The 22,769-nt window shown below is 38.3% G+C and overlaps 1 protein-coding gene across 8 annotated transcripts in view; it reads left to right on the top strand.

Annotated features, from left to right (window-relative positions):
• LOC129740721 (peripheral plasma membrane protein CASK) overlaps window positions 1–21,723 on the top strand; it is a 214,080-nt gene extending 192,357 nt beyond the window's left edge. For 3 of the 8 annotated variants that reach the window (XM_055732492.1, XM_055732495.1, XM_055732496.1), the window contains 5 exons: window positions 3,296–3,349; window positions 6,629–6,748; window positions 6,817–6,939; window positions 7,018–7,301; window positions 18,722–21,723. In XM_055732492.1, the coding sequence (XP_055588467.1) occupies window positions 3,296–3,349; window positions 6,629–6,748; window positions 6,817–6,939; window positions 7,018–7,301; window positions 18,722–18,901 (761 nt within the window). In that variant the 3' untranslated portion in view covers window positions 18,902–21,723. Of the gene's footprint in view, window positions 1–3,295; window positions 3,350–6,625; window positions 6,749–6,816; window positions 6,940–7,017; window positions 7,302–18,721 lie in introns of all 8 variants that reach the window. The other 5 variants (XM_055732491.1, XM_055732493.1, XM_055732498.1 and 2 more) reach the window with 3 other exon arrangements.
• Window positions 21,724–22,769: the final 1,046 nt, after the last annotated feature.

Below are 22,769 nucleotides of genomic sequence, written 5' to 3' on the forward strand. Positions count from 1 at the left end.
TTGTGAAAAATTGAAATTTCAAGAACAAAATAAGTCAATAAATCCATCAATCTTTGAGCATTAATGTTAAAAAAAAATGAAAAACAATTTCGGACAAAACAAAACATCTACCTGAAGAGAATCTTTGCATTAACTGATGAAAAAAAATTAATAAACGGGTGAATAGTTTCAAAAATTTGATTCATTTTTTTTCTTTCTATTCTCCACCAAAAACGCATACTAAAACTAAAAGTGGACTAACGCAACTGTCCATATCAGGAATATTACAAAATAAATTCGAAAACTGCCCCTATTGATATCATTTAAAAACTTTTCTAGTCAATATTATAATTAAAGATGACTGCAAAATTTGTGTTTTGCTTATCTTTCTCAAAACATTTTACTATCGATTAGCGATTAGCGGTTTATTATAGATCGATAACTTTAACGCAACATTTAGCGGTTTTAATTAACGATCGCTAATTTTGACCGAGATAGCGATATAATTAGCGCCGCTCACTTTTCAGTTAGCGATGCCGAACACTGCTATCGAGTTATTCCGGCTCTGGTAAACAGAGACAGAGTGACAATTAAGGAAAGCACAGTTTGAGAAAGCTGTTGCTAAGAATGTTTTTTTTTTGCGGATTGTTCCGGCTCTGGTAAATAAAAGCAGAGTGACAGGGAAAGCACAAATTGGGAAGGCTTTTGTGAAGAATATTTTCGGATGAAATGAAAAAAAAAATTAAGATTTGAAAAGGTTTTGCAGAGAATGGAATGAAGAATTGAGATGGGGGATATTTGGGATATAAAATTTTGTATTTTAGAAAAACAAAAGTCTGTAAATGAAAGATTCTATAGAGAAAAGAGTGAGAAGGAATGTAAAGATTAGATGAAGGATAAGCAGAAATTAAATAAAATTTGTAGGATGGAGAATAAAGATGTGGAATATGGAATAAAAATAGAGGATATTTGGTAAAAAAAAATTAACTCTAAAGAAAAAAAACAAAAGTTGACGCGTTAACAGTTTTAATTGAGAATAGAGGTGAGAAGGAATGTAGGGATGAGATGAAGGATATACAGAAAATAAATCAAATTTAATTAAGAATAAAATAAAATAATCTTTGTATTCGGCAACACTGAAGAAAAATAAAATAAAATGAATTTCGAAGACAACGTTTGCTATTTTGGCATCACATGACAAACAAACAAAACAAAGTCAGTCATTGATCTATTCTTGTGAGCGACAGACGTGTTCAAGTGAATCTCTGAATTGAGATTCGTAAAATCACGACATCCACCTTGTTAAATAAGCTTGCTTTGTTCAGTTTTGAGTTTATTGAAAAAGTCAGATTTTTTCACTATCTATGTGTTTCCGATGTTTGCCAAAAGATGGCTCTGATGAGTAGTTAACAAACAGTAACCGAATTTTTTCATCCTGAAGATTTTAATAAATCAAACTGAGTTCCACCTGATCATCATCAATTTTTAGGTAAAAACAAATGAGAAAAACATCACCTTTACTCTTTGAACCCACACCCTCATTTACACAAATCACGCTCTAAATGTGTGTGTATATGTGCATTCCTGTTCTAGAATCTTTAAACCAAACTTTGCAGTTATTGTTTATGTTCCCAGTTGATTTTCCCCTCTCTTTCTATTCTACATGTGTGTGTGTGTGTGTGTGTGTGTGTGTGTGTGCGTGTGTTGAAACAATTCCGTTTCATGGTTTTAGGTTACAAAAAGTTGTAAAAAATATTGAAAATCAAAAGCCACGCTCTTTTCCTGCTACGTGTTTTGCCTTTCCGATTTTGTTTGTGTACAAATTTTACAATGGATTAAGTTTCCGAAGCTTTTGTCTATTTACCTGAACACAAATACATACACACATACACGCATACACATAAACACTCCTGTACATCTCAAGGACACAACTACTCTAGGAAATCTATCCCTCTTTCTCTCCAAACCTCTCTCGAATTTTCTTGTCTTGCGAGGAAAACAAAAGTCATAAAGTTGAAGGAGTTAAGTAGGCAAACCAATTACTTGAGACATTCCGTGGTAAGGTAGCTATTGTTTTTGTTTTGATATAATCAAAACAATGAGTATTGTTCAGCCGTTCTCTCACTTGTCAAACGAACAGCTGATATTTCAGGTTTTGAATTTTTTGACATAACCTGGTCACGACTATGCACCCGACACGATTCCTGTATAAACCTCTTTAAAACTTCTGTTTGGTTTGGTAGATGTTCAATGAGCCAATGTTTTGGTCGAAACCAGGCAGGTCGTTTCTCAATGAAGCAAGTTGAAATCGATCAAAACTAGTCGAAACCAATCCAGCTCGGCAGGAGGATTCGTTTCAACCTGGTAGAAATCGATCGAAGTCGATTGGAAAAAAGGCAGGTGATCTACTCTCAATCCATTTCTACCTGTTTCGCCCTATTTCGACCAGACTTTATTGAACAGTCTTATTGAAGATGGAAGCTTCAAAGCTGAAATCTGATCAGAAATGCTAAATCTGAAATATCTTCGTCAAACGCGTCCTTTCGAGTTGCATACTCGTGATCCTGGTCTGCTAAAATAACAACAACATTAGGCATGTTCAATGACCGGGTGCTTGCTCTCTCAAGCGATCAAGTATCTCTTTTCCCTTAAGGACGTTCAAATGCCTCTTACTTCTCCAAGGCTAATAAAAATTCTTGCTTCTCCGGGTACCTCCAAATGCCTCTTGAACTTTCAGGGCTTAAGCCTCTCGTTATTTTGGGCGTTCGAATATCTCTTGCCTATGAAGGTTTTTTTAAGCTTCTCGCCATTTATGACTTTTCAATACCTCTTGGCAGTTTAGGCCTTTTGCCTTTCGGGAAATCAAACTTTTGAACCTTGATACTGAAGAGGTCAGATGTGCTAGCGATTGGTAACATCGTTATTGTTTTTCTTCACTCTTGCATACACGTTACGATTGCACAACAAATTTTTGCAATTTGAGATTGCAGAGCAATTTTTTTAACAGGACTCAAACTAGTTTTTTTTTTTCAAAACGATGATAATTTTTACCTTACCAATGAATGTCTCAGGCAATGTCTTATCTTGGGATTCCTTTCAATTTAGCCACATTCGTTTTCTCTCTGTAAAATCAGTATCAAAACGCCCAAACTCCCCCTATCTCGACTTTGGCTCGGTAAAATGCCTTCTATCGACTGTATATAATCTTTGACTACCTAACTCTATCCTATCCGGCCTTATCAAATGCACCAATGTTGAACTATACTATTCCGTGTACTGTTCGTTTTCTGTTTTCGCACCATTCGCGTTGTTGTAGGAGAGGTTGGGCCCGGATGCTCAGCACACGCCGAAGGATGTGATGGATCTACAGGTATTAGATATAAAACAAATCTGCCTCCGTATAATAATCTCAGCCTGAACTCCACACCAGTATATACTCGTATATATCCAAAATTCTGTACATTGTTATGCCGTATCTAGTACTTAAATCACTCGAGCAAAATGGTTCAATCCTTCACCGGCCGGAACAAGAATGTCGAATTGAACCGACTCGAAGTGGAAAACTTTTCGAGAGAAAACAATTTTTCGGAAATCTCCAAAACTCTTAACACCTAAATTGGTCTACGGAATTATCTTACAGTTCTCACTCACTCATAAATAAAAACAGCGAAAATCGTTGAAAATAGTCGAGAAAACATAAACACAAAATAAATCGCGTTTCCGTCAACCGTAAATCCTCCCGGAGAGAAAACATAGAAACTCAAATCGATATTAAGCTGAGACCATAACCATCATGAAACCATTGCAGAACAGAACAATTACAATTAATCAAGTTCGAAACTTTTTGCCGCAAAACCGATTACACACAGAATTCCGAAATTTATGTTTTTCCAAACCGCCAATTGCTCGGAACGAACGAATGATTGCTATTTTTTTTGTTCGTTTTTTTTTGGTAACCTTCTCGTTATTTTCTTTGCATTTTTGCTTCGTTTTTTTTTATTCTTGGCTAGCTGGCTTTCGACGTTTGCTTTCGCGCTGCTTTTCATTTCGATTGAACAAACTTACTAGTGCTTTTCACGTTTCCATTTTCTGCTTTTCTTAGCTATATTTTATCGTTGGTGTTTTTTTTCTCCTTCTTGCCAATATGTGCTTTTCGATTTTCATCATAAATATGTGCTGATAATGCTTGTGGTTTCCATTTGTCATACTTCGAATCGCGACGCTTAACGGTTCATGTCGGGCACGTCGTAAATCATATTGCTTTTTTGGCTCCAAAAATCTGCTTGTCAGCAACCAAACAAGAGAAGAATGTAAAATAGAAGCGGACAAATCAGTCGAAAAATTTTTAACTCTGAATTTTTGTATCGTTCTTTTTCTCAATGGAACAAAGAACACTTATTTACGGAAAAAAAATTGTTTTTTCATGGCGACCGTCGAAATTAATTACATTCTGTGGGTTTTCAGAACACACTGAAACCCAAACAGATTCAGTGAATGATTCTCGAATTGTGGTCTTCTGAATTCTGAAACACAATTCTGAATCTGAATTCTAATCTGAATTTTGAACCTCTGACTTCTGAGTTCTGAATCTAAATTCGCAATCTGAATTCTGAATCTGAATTCTGAATCCGAATTCTGAATCCGAATTCTGAATCTGAATTCTAAATCTGAATTCTGAATCTGAATTCTGAATCTGAATTCTGAATCTGAATTCTGAATCTGAATTCTGAATCTGAATTCTGAATCTGAATTCTGAATCTGAATTCTGAATCTGAATTCTGAATCTGAATTCTGAATCTGAATTCTAAATTCTGAATCTGAATTCTGAATCTGATTTCTAAATCTGAATTCTGAATCTGAATTCTGAATCTGAATTCTGAATCTGAATTCTGAATCTGAATTCTGAATCTGAATTCTGAATCTGAATTCTGAATCTGAATTCTGAATCTGAATTCTGAATCTGAATTCTGAATCTGAATTCTGAATCTGAATTCTGAATCTGAATTCTGAATCTGAATTCTGAATCTGAATTCTGAATCTGAATTCTGAATCTGAATTCTGAATCTGAATTCTGAATCTGAATTCTGAATCTGAATTCTGAATCTGAATTCTGAATCTGAATTCTGAATCTGAATTCTGAATCTGAATTCTGAATCTGAATTCTGAATCTGAATTCTGAATCTGAATTCTGAATCTGAATTCTGAATCTGAATTCTGAATCTGAATTCTGAATCTGAATTCTGAATCTGAATTCTGAATCTGAATTCTGAATCTGAATTCTGAATCTGAATTCTGAATCTGAATTCTGAATCTGAATTCTGAATCTGAATTCTGAATCTGAATTCTGAATCTGAATTCTGAATCTGAATTCTGAATCTGAATTCTGAATCTGAATTCTGAATCTGAATTCTGAATCTGAATTCTGAATCTGAATTCTGAATCTGAATTCTGAATCTGAATTCTGAATCTGAATTCTGAATCTGAATTCTGAATCTGAATTCTGAATCTGAATTCTGAATCTGAATTCTGAATCTGAATTCTGAATCTGAATTCTGAATCTGAATTCTGAATCTGAATTCTGAATCTGAATTCTGAATCTGAATTCTGAATCTGAATTCTGAATCTGAATTCTGAATCTGAATTCTGAATCTGAATTCTGAATCTGAATTCTGAATCTGAATTCTGAATCTGAATTCTGAATCTGAATTCTGAATCTGAATTCTGAATCTGAATTCTGAATCTGAATTCTGAATCTGAATTCTGAATCTGAATTCTGAATCTGAATTCTGAATCTGAATTCTGAATCTGAATTCTGAATCTGAATTCGGAATCTGAATTCTGAATCTTAATTTTCAATTTAAAATCTACTCTAACATGGAAGCCAAATCAAGAATTTTAAATTTAAAATACAATAGAAAAAAAGCTCCTAGGCATCTGCAGCCTTCTCTCCGATGCTAGCCGAGCGATGGCCCCAGGATGCACCGAAGCGACAAGAAAGATTTGCAGCCAAAGTCACGATTCTGCCGGCTCATTAAAGTTGACTCCCTTGGACCCCTGAGGGAAAATCGTCGAATCATCACCGATGGAGCCGCGCGCACACTGAAGTCCTGTTTTCCCATCTGGGACCATCTATACATTCGGCGGAATGGCGGAGGTGGAGCGAAACTAAAACTTTCCGGGAGCTTATTGCCACCGAAAAAGTAGTAGTAAGCTCATTGAATGGCTCCGGAGAAAAGAACAACCCCTCGAAGGAGACAGAATGGCATAATTTATAGCGAAACTTAATCACGTTCTTTGCCAGAATCTTAACGGACTCGAAAGCATGCTTCTTTAGTTCAAATGAAACTCTTTCAATGCAGCATTCCCTAGCGTAGAAGTAGATTTAAGTAGTTGTTTCTTTATCTTGGCACGAATCGCCACGGGCTGTTACTGCAGGTTTTTTGTGTTTGTTTGGCTAACTTCTTGTCTTGTGAGTTTTTTTTTTTCAATTCGTTCTTTTGACGTCCAGCAGCTATATTTTATCCACATCTTCCAACAAGTTTCGCACTTAACATCTAATCTCGACACTCACTAGGGTGCTTACCGTGGGCTAATTGATTGCTAAAGCGACAAACTTTTCCCTGTGCTCTTTTCTCCAACTCCGAAGCAGTTAATTGCTCAATATTTAGCCGTAAAAAGAAGCAGTGCCGGGACAAGTACCTTGCCAAGCACAACGCCGTTTTCGATCAGCTGGATCTGGTGACCTACGAGGAAGTCGTCAAGGTTCCGGGTAAGTTGGGACTTTCTTTTTTTTGCTAGACAAATTTCCTCTAAAAAAATCTATTTTTTGTCTCCTAGTGGGCGATCCGGCATTCCAACGGCGAACCCTGGTACTTCTCGGAGCGCACGGCGTTGGCAGGCGTCATATCAAAAACACCCTCATAGCCAAGTACCCGGACAAATACGCTTACCCCATACCACGTGAGTACACCATCTCCCTTTGACCGGAGAATGATTTTGTCAGAACCATTAACCATCTTTTTTCTCTTTGACACACAGACACCACCAGACCGCCCCGGCCCGATGAGGAGAATGGTCGCAGTTACTACTTCATATCACACGACGAGATGATGGCGGACATTTCGGCCAACGAGTACCTCGAGTACGGCACCCACGAGGACGCCATGTACGGCACCAAGCTGGAAACGATACGGCGCATCCACGCGGACGGCAAGATGGCGATCCTGGACGTGGAACCGCAGGCCTTAAAAATACTACGCACAGCCGAGTTCACCCCGTACGTTGTGTTCATCGCGGCCCCGCTGCTGCAGAACATTGCCGATGTGAGTAGCGTGTCGCCATTCTCTCTTTTTTTATCCAAATCATGTTTATAAGGCTATTTGAAATGTTAGTGATCCGAGGGTCAGGGGTTTTCTGAACAATAGGTAAAGATTTGAAGGTTTCACACGATGGGAGGTGTATATATAATCCCAAACGACCCATTTTAAGGGTACACTCGATACTTTTGCACAACTGATATTACTTACTTAACGGTCCCGCGCCGATCCTCCGGTGCATAGGGCCGTGGTAAAATACCTCCACTGTTGACGATCCCGAGCCAGCGTCCTACTTGGTCCCAGTCAAAACTCTCGTCGACAGTTTGCCTGTTCTTTACTTCTATACAGATTTCCATAAGAATGACAGCTCGACCTCTGTTTCGTTAACGAAGGTTTCTGGATTCCGACGATTGACTTAGCTCCCGCTCCCCTTGTCAAAGCTGTTCCACATCACCCAGCCTTAGTGGTCTCTTTCGCTGCTGCAAGGAGATATGCTCCAGTGAAGAAAACGGCATCCTTCTATCAAGATTTCAAGAACGTGGATTTCGAAACTATATCTCTCGTTCTTGAGTCCATCGAATGGGAAGTTGAGCTCGATCCTTCTGATCCAAATGCAGCTGCTGAGACTTTTTCGAACATTCTTAACTACGTTATTGATCGCCATGTTCCGAAACGTAGGGTAGCTACTGATCTACGGGCTCCCTGGGTCACTAAAGAACTGCGGCGACTGAAGACGGCCAAGAAACGTGCACTCCGAAACCAGAACAAGCACAAATCCCCTTACACTAAGGGAGAATACCGCAAACTAAACTCTGCTTATAAAAAAGTCAGTGAGCGTAGCTACTTGAATTATCTAAATCGGTTACAAAGGAATTTCAAGACCAGTCCGAAATCGTTTTGGAAGCACGTAAAAAATCAACGGAAAGAACCAGGGCTTCCGTCCTACATGATCCTCGACAGCGACACAGCGAATTCTGATCCAGAAATTTGTGAACTTTTTGCCGAGAAATTTTCTAGTATTTTCACAACTGGGGGAATTTCCTTGGAGCAACTGGCCAGAGATGTACTGAATATATCACCCCTAGGGTCATCTTTGAATGGTATTCTGGTCGACGACGCAGCCATCCTAAAAGCGACAGCTAAGCTAAAAAATTCATCTTCTACGGGCCCGGACGGTATACCAGCTACCTTTCTGAAGCGTTTTATGCCATCTTTGCTGACACCTATCAGGCATATCTTTCAATCATCGCTGGACGGCGGAATCTTTCCTTCATTGTAGAAAGAAGCTCACATGTTTCCTGTCCACAAAAAGGGAGATAAGAGAGACGTGAGCAACTATCGTGGAATCTCCGCTCTATGCGCGATCGCCAAATTGTTTGAACTAGTTGTTTTGGATCCCATCTTCTTATTTTGCAAGCATCACTTCTCCAACGATCAGCACGGGTTCATGCCTTAAAGATCCACGACTACAAACCTACTGAGCTTTACATCGTTCGTGCAGGACAGCTTTGCCAAGAAAAGTCAAACAGACGCCATTTACACAGATCTCTCTGCTGCGTTCGATAAGGTGAACCACGAAATTGCAATCGCAAAGCTCGAACGTTTAGGCTTCTGTGGTTCCCTACTGGATTGGTTCCGGAGTTACTTAATGGGACGAAAGTTATCCGTTCGTACTGGTGAATCCTTTTCTAGGCAGTTCGTTGCTTCTTCAGGAGTGCCTCAAGGAAGTCATTTGGGACCGATCATTTTCGTGATCTATTTTAATGACGTACTCTCGCTCCTCAGTGACACAAAGCTCGCTTATGCCGATGACCTGAAACTTTTTCACACTATAAACGGCCAAGACGACATCAACTTCCTCCAACAGCAATTCACCGCTTAAGCTCACTGGTGCGATATCAACTGCTTGCCCTTGAACCGCAGTAAATGCTCGGTAATATCGTTTACCCGTAAGCGGCATCCTCTTCATGCAGAGTACATCCTCGGAGACCAAACCATCACCCGGGTGGACCATATCAACGATCTGGGCGTTATTCTCGACCGAAGGCTGGAGTTCAAGATTCATACGAACTATGTTGTCGACAAAGCTTCTCGAAGCCTTGGTTTCTTGTTTCGTATGGCCAAAGATTTCAAAGACGTATACTGCCTGAAAAGTCTTTATTGTTGCATAGTTCGTTCTATTCTCGAGTACGCTTCAGCTGTTTGGTGCCCTTTCTACCAGAACGGAGCTGAAAGAATCGAGGCTATCCAGCGGCGTTTCTTGCGGTACGCTCTACGACACTTAAACTGGCAGGATCCGTCTCGTTTACCAAGCTATGAAAGCCGCTGCCGTCTCATAGGCTTAGATACGCTTCAAGCACGCCGAAATGCTACACGTGCTCTAGTTGTAGCGGACCTTCTAACATCTAGAATCGACTGCCCCGAACTGTTGGAGGCCATACCTCTCAGCGTACGACCCCGAGGATTACGAAACCAGAACCTGCAGCTCTACGTTCCAATTCGCCTAAACAATTACGGGGCTAACAGCGCTTTCATCGGCATTCTAAAAACTTTTAATCGGTTTTCCGAACATTTCGACTTCGACGTCTCAAGGAACGTATTCCGAAGAAAAATTTTAAGTGTATGAAGTATTGTGTAGTCTTATGTTGATATTAATTTTAATTTGTTAGTTAGTAATCATTAGGATCAACATGTGATCCGTTGATGTTTTAAACAATAAACAATAAACAATAAACAGCTAATTGGAGTGAAGAAATCGTGATGGGCGATGGGTGCGCTCGCAATCCCGGTATACGATTTCTCGTGTGTGAAACAGAGAGAGAAATAGCCTTCACTCCAATTCCAATCCAATAAGCTGTCATTCTTATGGAAATCTGTATAGGAGTAAAGAGCAGGCTTTATTCTTTTTAGCAGGCTCAAGCCCAATTCGGGAACGTAAAGCGGGCCATAGACTACACAAATTGGCCTGTACAAATTTGATGATTCCGCGTTTGATCTATGCTCGCCCACACACTATACAAACATGTTTCACGCGAACACAAATGATTGCTGGCGAAAACAGCAACAGCAATTAAAACAAACATCTCCACCCCGGCTGGGAGAATGTTTTGTACAAAATATTTCGATCCCGACCGATTTTACTCCAACCGTTTGGGCGCTCATTCAAGCAGTGCCATACACTATGCAAAACGTGCTCACAGCGACAAAATTTCATCGAATTTCATCGCATTTTTACAAATGTTGTGTAGTCTGTGGCCCGCTTAAGTGGAGATGGTTTGAGCACACGCTGCGAAGAGGTGAAAACGAGATTTGCAGAGAGGCGCTTGAATGGAATCCAGAGAGGCATCGAAGGATTTGATGATACTGGCGATGTAGTTCCTCATTTGAGATCCAGCTGCCAGGCCACCAAGCCCGGATTATATGCCGCAGGCAGCGGTTTACAAATACTTGCAATTTTCACGTCGTTACCGCATATGTGCACCAAGTTTCGCACCCATTCAACAATACGGATTTGATGTTTGAGTTAAAGATTCGAATTTTTGTTCGTAGAGATATCTGGCGTGAGCGCCAGAGAGAAGGAAATCTTTTGAATCTCAATTAATAACAAACTTCTTCCAGTACCCAATGAACAATGTTTGAGAGAAATTAGCAAAATCGTAACGGAATGAATAAACGTTTTCAATTTTTTTTTACATGAATCAAAACTTTTACAACACTCTAAATATCGGTTTCAAACTCGTTAAGTTCTGTTAATGATATAAAAATGATGTTGTTTTGCTGAATCAAAAATTTCTATACTCATTTAAAAAAGCTGTATGAACACGGAAAATAATAAAAAGGTAAAATTTACCGAGACAGCAAAGGTGAATGCTCGCAAAAGCCAAAAAGGTAACTTCTACCTATTCATAAGTGCATGAGCACAGCCTACCCCTTGATGTAGTATCATAGGGTGAAACCAAGGGGCACATCTGGCACACGAAGCCCAAGGTGGTTTTAGTGGGACGAACCCACACACGGCAGCAAACACCCGGCTGTTATGGTTTGAAGTCAAATTTCCATCTTGTAAAAAAAAAAAAAAAAAAAAAAAAAAAAAAAAAAAAAAAAAAAAAAAAAAAAAAAAAAAGAGGTGAAACTCACCTCACAGCGAGGTAAAATATACCTGAAACGAAGAATGAAAAAAGGTACAATTCACCGAGAAAAAATGTGAATCCAAAAAAGGTAAATTTCACCTCGTAGCGAGGTGAAGTTCACCTGAATTGAGCTGAATCAAAAAGTATAATTCACCTAGAAAGAAAGGTAAATCTAAATAAGGTAAAACTTACCTCGTAGCGAGGTGAAGTTGACCTGGATTGAGCTCAACAAAACGGTACAAATCATCTCGAAAAAAAAGTAACTATTTGACGAATCCGTTTATTGAGGTTAAGCTGTTTTGCCGTTGAGGAACAAGTTCTGCTTCGTGCACAATATGTGAAAATCGGAACAAAATGGTAAGTGTTTTCTTAGATTTCATTTAGTTGTGCTGGTTCTCTTCATAATACTTTGCCTTTGTTTCAGATCGGCTCACAAAGCTTCGTGTTGTATTCCCGTCAGCCTTCAGATATTATTCCGGACAAGCCGGACCTGACAAGCTTGGCGAACAAAGGACTTGCCTCAACAATTTTTAAAGAACACGGTGATATATTTCAAAAATAAATATCAGGTAACTCCCTATTTATTTCAAATAAATACCAATTTTTTCATGAATTGTGTTTTTTTTAAATTAATTATTATTGAAGAAACCAATCAAACAAACAAGCATTTACCTTTTAAATCAGTGAATGGGAAAACGGTATTATTTACTATTTTGCTAGGTGAATGAGAAAATGGTAAAATCTACCTTTTTGCTAGGTGAATTGAAAAAAGGTAAAATTTACCTTTTTGCTAGGTGAATGAAAAAAAGGTAAAATTTACCTCGAAAGAGGGGTGGAAAAAATTCACCTCGCAAAAAGGTAAATTTTACCTTTTTTTATTTTCCGTGAAGGGTAGTGGCTTGTGCTGTAGCTCAGTTGGCAAGTCAGTTGCTTCCTGAGCCGATGTCCGAACTTAGTTGTACAGGATAAGATTTGCAATAACTGTACGCCAACCGTAATATAAAGTGTCGAATGCCACAAAGATGGTAAAAGGACTATGATCGAAACAAAATAAAAATACATCCAGGGTTGCTAGAGATTTTTCGTTTTGAAATTTTCAAGTTTTTCCTGGGTTTTCTCGGTTAAAAATGGGTTTTAATTACATAAATTTTAATTATGAAACATGGCTCATCAAAAGTTTCACTTATGTAAAAAACGATACTCGCACTCTTATTTTGAAATTTTCATAGTTTAAGAATTCTTTCGAGTCAAGTCACAAACGTAAAAATATTTTTTTTTGTTAATTTTTTATTTGAAACGGCTCATACCTTTAGGCTTTAGGAGCCAAATTCGTTTTTTTATTACAATTGTGTGCTTATACCTAGTTCACTTTTATAGAAAAAAGAAAATAGATAGGGAAATCTATATATATAAAAAGCAATTATCTGTATGTTTGTTTGTTTGTTTGTTTGTTTGTTTGTCCTCTATAGACTCAGCCGTCTTAAGAGCTAGAGATCTGAAATTTGGCATGGATGCTCATTAGGACCAGGAATGATGAAAAATGTTATAGATTTTTGGATGACCCCTTCCGAAGGGGGTCGTCCATACAAGACAAATATTGTTTTCGCGTTATTGACGTTATTTTCCGTCGGATTGTTATGAAATTTTGCACATGAGTGTTTTGAGAGACGAGCAATCGATTACAGTTATCAAATTTAGGGTGAGGGGTCAGCCAAAGGGGTCGTCCATATTCACTGAATAATGTTTTTGCGATATTGGCGTTATTATACATCGGATTGTGATGAAAATTTGCACATGAGTGTTTTGAGAGACGAGCAATCGATTACAGTTATCAAATTTAGGGTCAGGGGTCGGCCAAAGGGGTCGTCCATATCCACTGATTAATGTTTTTGCGATATTGGCTTTATTTTACATTGGATTGTGATGAAAATTTGCACATGAGTGTTTTGAGAGACGAGCAATCGATTACAGTTATCAAATTTAGGGTCAGGGATCGGCCAAAGGGGTCGTCCATATTAACTGATTAATGTTTTTGCGATATTGGCGTTATTATAGATCGTATTGTGATGAAAATTAGCACATGAGTGTTTTGAGGGACGAGCAATCGATTTCAAGTTTCGAATTGCGGATCAGAAGTCGGTTGAAGGAGTCGTCCATACCCAACTTTAATGTTTTTGCGATTTTGACGTTATTCTACATTGGATTGAGATGAAAATTTCCGCATAGGAGTTTTGAGGGACGCTCTTTTGCTTTCAGGTTTCAAATCTTGCCTCAGGGGTCGGCGAAAGGGGTTATTATCTGTTCACTGTTTTTACGATATTCTCTTGATTGAGCATGGAATAGAATAGAATAGAATAGAATAGAATTGTAATGAAAATTGACACATGGTAGTTTAACAGAAAAGATAATTGATTTCAGGTGTCAAGTTTTGAATCGTGGTCAAAAAAAAGGCCGTCCATGTTAGTTGCTCACTGTTTTCGCGATATTGTCGTGATCATGCATCGGATTGAGATGAAAATGTTCAGATGAGGGTTATAAACTATGAGCAATTGACTCCAGGTAGCATGTTCCGTGTCAAGGGTCGGCGAAAGGCGCGTCTATATTCACTGTTCACTGTTTGCAAGTTCCTGACGTTATTTTACATATAATTTGAAAAAAAAATGGCACAAGGTAGTTTTGAGGAACGTAAAATTGGTTTCAATTATCGAATTTCGGGCCATGGGACAGAAAATGAGGGTTTCATTGAAAGTTCAGTGTTTTGTGCAATAATTTTGTTGGAGGCAGTTAATTGATACCAATTTAAGTTTGAAGGTCAAGCAAAAGAGTCGTGCACATAAACAAATAGTACATGTTTCTGCCATAATGTCTAGATTTTGCAATCGATCGAGAAGAAAACGCTCTCACATAAATTTTTGATAAAAAGCCAATCAACCGTTTAATTTGAATTTCAAGTAATAGTAATAGTAGCAACTTTAAACACTGTTTAATTTTTTCCCCAAAATTGTCGAAAGAATGTTTGGAATTCATTTTCTAAACTCATTTTGACGTACCAATGATTTAAAGCGAAACGAAGTTCGTACGGGATCAGCTAGTATGAAAATAAAAAGAGAATTATAGATGAAGATCGATAGCTTTTAGAAAAAGGTAGATTTCGAACATGTAGTCCAAATGAAGCACAGCTAGAACATCTCTCACTGGAACATTAAGTGGTTTTCCTCGGGTCCGAGGGGAGTCTATTAAACTCGTTCTGGCGATAAGATGAAGCTCACACGACCAAACAATTTGCTCGATGTCATGGTAACCTTGGCCGCAACCAAACAAATTGCTGCCAGCAATGTCAAAACGATATAGTACCGCGTCTAAGAAATAATGATTGGACATGAGACGGGAAAATATAAGGATAAAATCCCGACTTAAGTCCAATCTATGGTTTAAGGCTTTCCTTTGGGATAATCGAGTGGAGCTACCGACCCAATTCATCCTCGTCCCATTTGCGCTGCCAGTTGACAAGAGAGTTTCTTCGAACCGAAAAGTAAAATTCGTTGAAGGGGATTTCACGTTGATACGTGTCGCCTTCCATCGCCCCCACCTTTGCCAGAGAGTCTGCCTTCTCGTTGCCCACCAGGGGTGTTATACTCCTCAAAACAGCACAATGTGTTCTAAAAGCACAATGTGAACGCAAGCTTTCTAGAACTGCGCGCACGGCGATAGAATATCTACTGCTCGCTCTCTTACTGCGCGCCGATAACCGGATTTTCTGAGAGGTTTCTCACAATGCTGAAAAACACAATGAGCTGATCCACTCTGCTCAATGTGCTGCTCAATGTGAACTCTGGCTTTAGAAATTTGCCAAGCACGCTTCTTCGTTTTATTTTTTCTTCTCATCAGTAGAAAACAAAAACGATTATTGTTCGTCCAGTCCGGCACGAAGACACACCTCCTGCTTGCAAGGAAGAAAATAACTCATAAACAAGCAACAGCAACAACACAAAAGAAATTCGGTTGGGATCGGCCTGCCGGCTGCCGAGCAGCGATGTCACGAAAATCTGTTTATAATTCTGTTAAATTGTACACGTATGGACGAAGATCAGACTCATTTATGATACAGATTTTTTTTGTGGCAACGGTGTTCGGCAGCCGGCAGGCCGAGCCCGCCCAAATTTCGGCTTTGTTGTTGCTGTTGCTTGTTTATTGGGAAAGAATTCGCTTTCGTTTGTTGAATTCAGCGTTGTGGTGGTATACTGGTACACATTGTGCAGCTCAATGTGCTGAGGGCTATCGTTGCGTAGCACAGTGATTTGCTTCGATTTGGCACATTGATGGACAGCTAGCTCAGTCAGTGCTCGGTTTTGCTCTCTCAATGTGCTATGGAAAAAATGCACATTGAGCTCATTGTGTGAGCGAATGACACCCCTGTTGCCCACTATCGAGCAATGAGAGGGAACCCAAACAAAGGTGATGGTAAAGCGACGTTTTGATAAAGCACTCAAATTATTCCGTATCTTCTCGAGGAAGTACGGCGAGTGCTTTCCCGGTTTTATTGAATGGATTGCTTCAACAGAACTCAGACTATCCGTTATTATATAGTAGTGTCCAACTGGCCGTGAAGCGACACTGTCCAAAGCCCAGTGAATAGCTGCTAACTCCGCTACAGCATGGTGACTGGAGACTGTGAGAGGCGCTAGATATTTCGTTGAACGCTCCAAATCATGTTGTTTCCTCAATAAGTGATCCATCAGTAAAGTTCATTTTATCAGCATTGACGTTTCTATATTTAGCTTCGAAAATTATTGGAATCAGAAGAGGACGATGCAAGACCGGGATCCCTCGAATTTCCTACTGTATAGACAAATCAAACTGGACAGAAGAATGATCGTAGTCTGGGCTACAAACACGAGTTGGAGAATACGAAGAAGGGTTTACCTGCATTGACATGAGGACAAAGTATATAGACATAAATCTAGTTTGAAGATTTTGCTCAAGTAACCTTTCGAAATTCACAATCACCAATGGGTTCATGACCTCGCACCTGATGAGGAACCGGAGTGATAGTAAATTGAATCGATCTTTAAGAGGGAGTATTCCTGCCAAAACTTCAAGACTCGTGTTATGCGTTGCGGGCATACAGCCCAGAGCGATGCGAAGACAGTGGTATTGGATACGCTCGAGTTTGATGAGGTGAGATTTGGCAGCTGACTGGAAACAGAAGCTACCGTATTCCATCACAGAGAGAATGGTTTTTCGATACAATTTTAAAAGATCTTCTGGATGGGCTCCCCACCAGGTGCCAGTGACTGATCGGAGAAAATTGATTCTTTGTTGGCATTTTCCTTTCAGATACTCAACATAGGCCCTCCAGGTACATTTGGAATCAAACCAAATCCCAAGACACTTAAAACACCTCGATTGAGTGATCGTTCTGCCTAGGAGTTGAAGCTTAGGTTGAGCAGGTCTATGTTTCTTAGAGAAAACATCCATTTCCGTTTTCTGAGGGGAAAACTCAATCCTAAGCCCCAAAACCCAGGAAGACAATCTGTCTAAAGTATCTTGTAAAGGTCTGTGCAGATGAGACTCAGAAGATCCTGTGACAGACACCACACCGTCATCTGCAAGTTGTCCTAGAGTGCAGCCTTCAGAGACAACTGTCGATGTCACTTACGTAAAAGTTGTACAAAAGTGGACTCAAGCATGAACCCTGTGGGAGGCCCATGTAAGAGGTTCTTCTAACTGCAATATCTCCGTGAGCAAAGTTCAGATGTTTCTCACAAAGCAAGCTGTATAAGATGTTGTTCAATAGAGGAGGCAGACCCCGGGAGTGCAACTTGTCTTACAAAACCTCTATTGAGACTGCATCAAATGCCCCTTAATGTCTAGAAACACTGAAGCCATTTGCTCACGTTTTGCGTAAGCCATTTGTACCTCTGAAGACAGCAAAGCAAGACAATCGTTTGTCCCTTTGCCCCTTCGAAACCCAAATTGAGTATCTGAAAGGAGACCATTTGTTTCCATCCATTTGTCCTAACGAAACATGATCATTTTCTCCATCAATTTGCGTATACAAGGCTTTTAGATAGCAATGACACTCACTTGTCTCCACTCTTGGGGAACAATGTTATGCTCCAAGAATTGATTAAATAAATTTAACAAGCGAAATTTGGCGGCATCCGGAAGGTTTTTCAACAAGTTAAACTTGATTCTATCAATTCCCAGAGCTGAATTGTTGCAAGAAAGGAGGGCAAGTGAGAATTCGACCATCGAAAAGCTGGAATCCAGTTCCTACCTGTCTAGTGACAAATTCCGGACAATTTATATGTTCGGTGTGGAATCTGGACAGACTTTCCGAGCAAAGTTGAATATCCATCGATGTGAATGTTCCTCACATTCATTTGTTGAAAATCGATTATGCATGTTTCGTGCTGCTTTCCACAAGGTATTCAAAGACGTTTCTTGCGATAAACCCTCCACGAATGTACGCCAATGTGCTAGTTTTTTTTCCTTTATTCAATTTTTTGAATTGATTTTCCGGGACAAATATGCTTGAAAATGATCGAGGGCTCCATGTTTTCTAAAATCTTTGAATGCTTTTGATTTGTCCTTATAAAGCTTAGAACACTGGTTGTCCCACCATTAAATTAGTCAACGAGAGAGATAAACACTGAAAGAAGGGGCCAAGTTTGCATCAATTGCTTCAAAAATGTCTTAACTATAGAAAGCATTGCATTCTGTGGAGAAAAGGTTCATATTTTTACAATTTTGGTAATTTCAATCCTATCTGATTGAGGTATAATCTTGATATAATGCTATCAAGGAGTGATATATTTTAGTTACGCTTGCGTGGATTTTTTGTTATAACTTGAGATATTTTAACACCCTACGAGTTCTAAATTATATCTCATTTTGATAGGAAAAAATTGGATGTCAAAATATCTCATCTTGAAATAATATTATTTTTCTCTTCTGATCGGGGTTCGCTTGCCGCTTTGATATCAAAGCTATATCTGAATAAGTTAATAAGATCTCGTTGAGATGGGTGTGTAACAATTTTGATATGCTCTTCTGATCGCGTAGTTGTTGAAGTAATGTGGGGTTTTCATCCTTTCATCTTCTATTCGGTGTTGGGATTTTATTTGCTCAATAACCGTACTTTGCAAAAGATAAATAGCGGGTTCCAAGTGCTTCGTGGCTTCTCTGGTCTGAGCACATCTGCAATGATTGTTTTATAATTTTCTAAACATACCATTTGAAATGTAAAAAATCTCAAAATGCTCTTTTTTCTCTCCGGTTTTTTTCCCACAGTATGACGGCAGCTTGGAGCGGTTGGCCAAAGAATCGGACATGTTGCGCCAGGCCTATGGACACTTCTTCGACCTGACCATCGTCAACAACGACATCGGCGAGACGATAGCTGGGCTGGAGAACGCTATCGATAAGGTACACTCGACGTCTCAGTGGGTGCCGGTATCCTGGTTGTACTGACAAGATAGTGAGCTAGAATGTCCCGCCTGTCTGGAGGATGAGTGCGATTGTGAGTGCGACTGTGAAACCGAGATGGATCTAAAGTAGATCTAAATTCTTGGAGCAGCTCGGGTAATGAACAAACACTTACACCCACATAAGAAGAGTAACGTTAGCAAGCAAAAGAAAAATAGAAAAAAAAAACTTAAATGGTACTTGGTCTTAGTAGAAACAAATATTCCACACTTTCAAGAGATACACACAGGAAAATTATAATCCTACACAAATGAAAACACAAATATACAATTGTTTAGTGCAGATTTGAGCCGATGAAAATCAAGTTGAGAAGGATTGTTTACCTATCAAATGATTGCTGAAGGCAGATATATGGAAGTGTTTCGATAATCTATAGTTATTGTTTTAGTGGAAAGAAATACGAAAATATATCTACCATTTAATGGAAACATGGCTGATTTTATAGTATGGAAACAAAACACACAAATAACAAATAATAAAAACATTTTACTTCATAACCCTCAGACATTTTCCTCAATTTTGAAATCATTTCATTTCAGTTATGTGTCATTAAACGTAGTAGTGAAAAAAAAAATCAAAAAAGTGGAGAGCATTTAATTCTTTAACAAACCAAAAAGGAAAAAAAAATCATCGAATTTGATACGGAAATCGTTGTTCTTCTGGTATTATTGAACCAAAATCTAAACAAAAATTAGAGAAAGCCAAACAAAAGTAAAAGCACAAATAGAAGAAAAAAAATCGCCAAATGAAACAAAAGAAAAACGAGCGTACACAACAATTCCCGTAACTTGAACGATTTTCCAATAAACAGATTGAAACGACAGGAAAACCAGTAGAGGACAAGCTTGAATTGTCACGAAGAAGAATGGAATATACCCGAAAACAAACAAGATTAACCTAAACGAAGTGATAGAACATAACAGAAAACAAATAAAAACAAGTGAAACCAAATACCACACGTCACGCGCGACAAGCCAGAAAAAGCATAAACCAAGAGAAATTTGTTAAAAACGAAAGGAAACAAATTAAAGATGTTATTAAAGGAACGCTGACGTTTGAGAATACAGGCAACTAGAGGATAGGTTCAACCCACGATGCAGCGGAACCAGCAAGAACAAATAGGAAGGAACCGAGTGAACTGCAAATGAGTTTAACAAAGTAAAAACAAATAATGAAATAAATCAGAGGAAACAAAACGAGGAAGGAAAATATTAGTTAGACTTAATATTAACCAAAAAAACAAATGTTAACATGATTATTAATAATTAAAACAAAGGAAAGAATTATAAATTTAAAAGAAAGACAAAAAATAGAGTGGGAAGGAGTGTAAGCCAAGCTAAATTTGAAACTAACAGACAAAAAAAAAGATAGAAAACGCGTGCACCGAAAATGAAAAGCCTGCGACTTGCGTGATGTGTTAAAGAAGTTCTTACTTTAAATTTAAAAGATTAATTCCAAGAATCGGTGGATCAAGAGATGATCAAATACGAACAACTACAAAAAAAAAAAACAGAAAAAAACAGAACAAAAAACAAAACCGAAGTTTCAGAAGTAGTGAAAATAATAATCGAACACGCAACACATTTGTATCTTATTGGAGAAAGCAAAAGTTTCAGGGTTGAATGGTTTGACTTTAAAACAAAATAGTTGAAAACAACAAATACAAACGCATAGTAGGTAACAGCAGCATACCGTTATCGACCGAGGAAGAAGCTAGTCAATCAGAAATTCAAACGAACACACACATTCGCAGATTATCTTGACACAATTCGCGTTGGCATTTGGGCAAAGCCTGTTAAAGCTGATTTAGTTAAGTTGTTACCGACGCTTTGAGGTGTTATGTTGTTAGTTGAATTATGTTAAATTTTTGCATAGAGAGACAAATTCTACATTAGGTTCTTAATTTTTTATTCGAAAGGATAGATCGGAAGAAATATTTTCCAATAAGATTAAATTCAAAACTGGTATTCTCATTTCATTCCCGATTTTTTTTTATCTGTATTTCGAGTTGAACTAAAATAAGCCTTTTTTTAAAGTAAATTTCATTTCGTAAATTCTTTAGTTGAACTTTGCATACGTGCTAGCATATCTATTATTTGAAATCATCTCAAAGAGGATATTTTCGAAAACAATTCCAAAAATATTACTGAACTCGTATGAATACATCTACATTTTTTAATCTATACACGTTCAATACAATTTTAACACACGTACACACAAAAAAAACAATCAAACCGTTACACTAAACTAAAATGAAATCTATGAGCTTCTCTTGCAAGCAATTGCATTCAATTTGAGGTGAAGAAGTCCTCCAAAAATAATTTTGTACTGAACTATTTTATAATACAAACAACGGTTTTCAATTTGGACTCGTTTTAATTTTTACATTTCGATTATTTCTCACACCTACACCTACGAAGATGCACATATTGGTAAGTGTTATTTTTGTAGAAGAAGAAAAACGAGAACATAATAACCCTTACAAAACGTCAAATCCGTTAATCCAAGTCAAACAGTTTCCTTCAACAAACTAATAGTATTATGCAAACTCCCTTCAATACACTCTCATACACAGAAGATGAAAAAATGTAACAAAACGCATATTATAACAAAAAAAAAGCAACCAAATACCAGCAAAGGCGAAATAGCAGTTTCGATTTGATATTGATACCGTATGAAACATTTTAAACAGCACAACAAGGCATTTTGAAACAAAAGATACCTTAAAACAAAGAACTAACAGCTACAGAGCAGGCATAAAGCAGAAACCGTTCAACTGAAACTGGTAAACAAAAGCGAAAACAAAATCAAGATATCTTAAAGCGAATTCGTCACACTAGTCGTCGATTAAATGACGAAGAAGCGTTGACTAAACCGACCGAATTAAACAAAGTTCGCTTCCAAAAACAGAAAATTTTGAAACTCGCACCCGCTCATATGAACAATAACAAGGTACGCAGCAAAACGCAGACAAGCACCGGAAGACCAACGCTTACACAAAACACCTGCCAACAACACAGGAACAATTTGTGTTAACCGAATGCAAACCGAAAACAAAGCAAGCAAAAATGTCGAAAAGGTAGAATCTAACGACGGACGGGTGAATCCTTTTAGAACATCAGCCGATCAAATGAGAGAAAGAGATAGACGGGTTGTTGTCGGAAGATAAAAAAATGTCAGCGCAAGAATTACAAAAAGAAAAGCAACATAAGAAGAATTCCGAAGCAGAAAAAGATAGTGTATTGTAATAGTTTTATTTTATTAGTTTTTTTTCTGTTTTTGGATGAGAAAATTCTAATAAAAATGAAGTTAATAAAAACGGTTTCCAACATGGTTTTGGAGCGTTTGGCCCGAGTTGAAGAAATCCTTGAGTAAACACTTTTTTTTTTTAATTGAGCCTTTGCATTGTTCCAGTAATCCATGCATTCTACTTCACGCGAACACGAGATTCACGGCGATTTCTCGCAAATATCTATGCTCCTTTTCGCTTAGCCTTTTATGTGAAATTTTTTTTGCGTGCAAATTTTAATCGAGATACTCAGTTCACTCGGCCCTCTTAAGCGGGACATAGACTACAGTAAGTGAGTAAAATCGGTCCGGATCGAAATATTTTGTACAAACAAAACTCTGTGGCATGGTGTATAGTGCTGTTTGTACAAAATCCAGGCTATTTACTCAGCCCCAGCCGGGGTGGAGGGGGTTTCTGTGCCTTTCGGAAAGATATCGTCACTTCCGTCAAGCAATGTTCCGAAAATCACTCATTTTCAATGAATGTTTCTGATTGCACTTCGCACCTGAACGTACAGCGGTCGGGTTTCGTTATTGATTGTTACTGGACCTACCCGATCATCGA

Source organism: Uranotaenia lowii, chromosome 1 (genome assembly GCF_029784155.1).
Source record: "Uranotaenia lowii strain MFRU-FL chromosome 1, ASM2978415v1, whole genome shotgun sequence".
NCBI lineage: Eukaryota > Metazoa > Arthropoda > Insecta > Diptera > Culicidae > Uranotaenia > Uranotaenia lowii.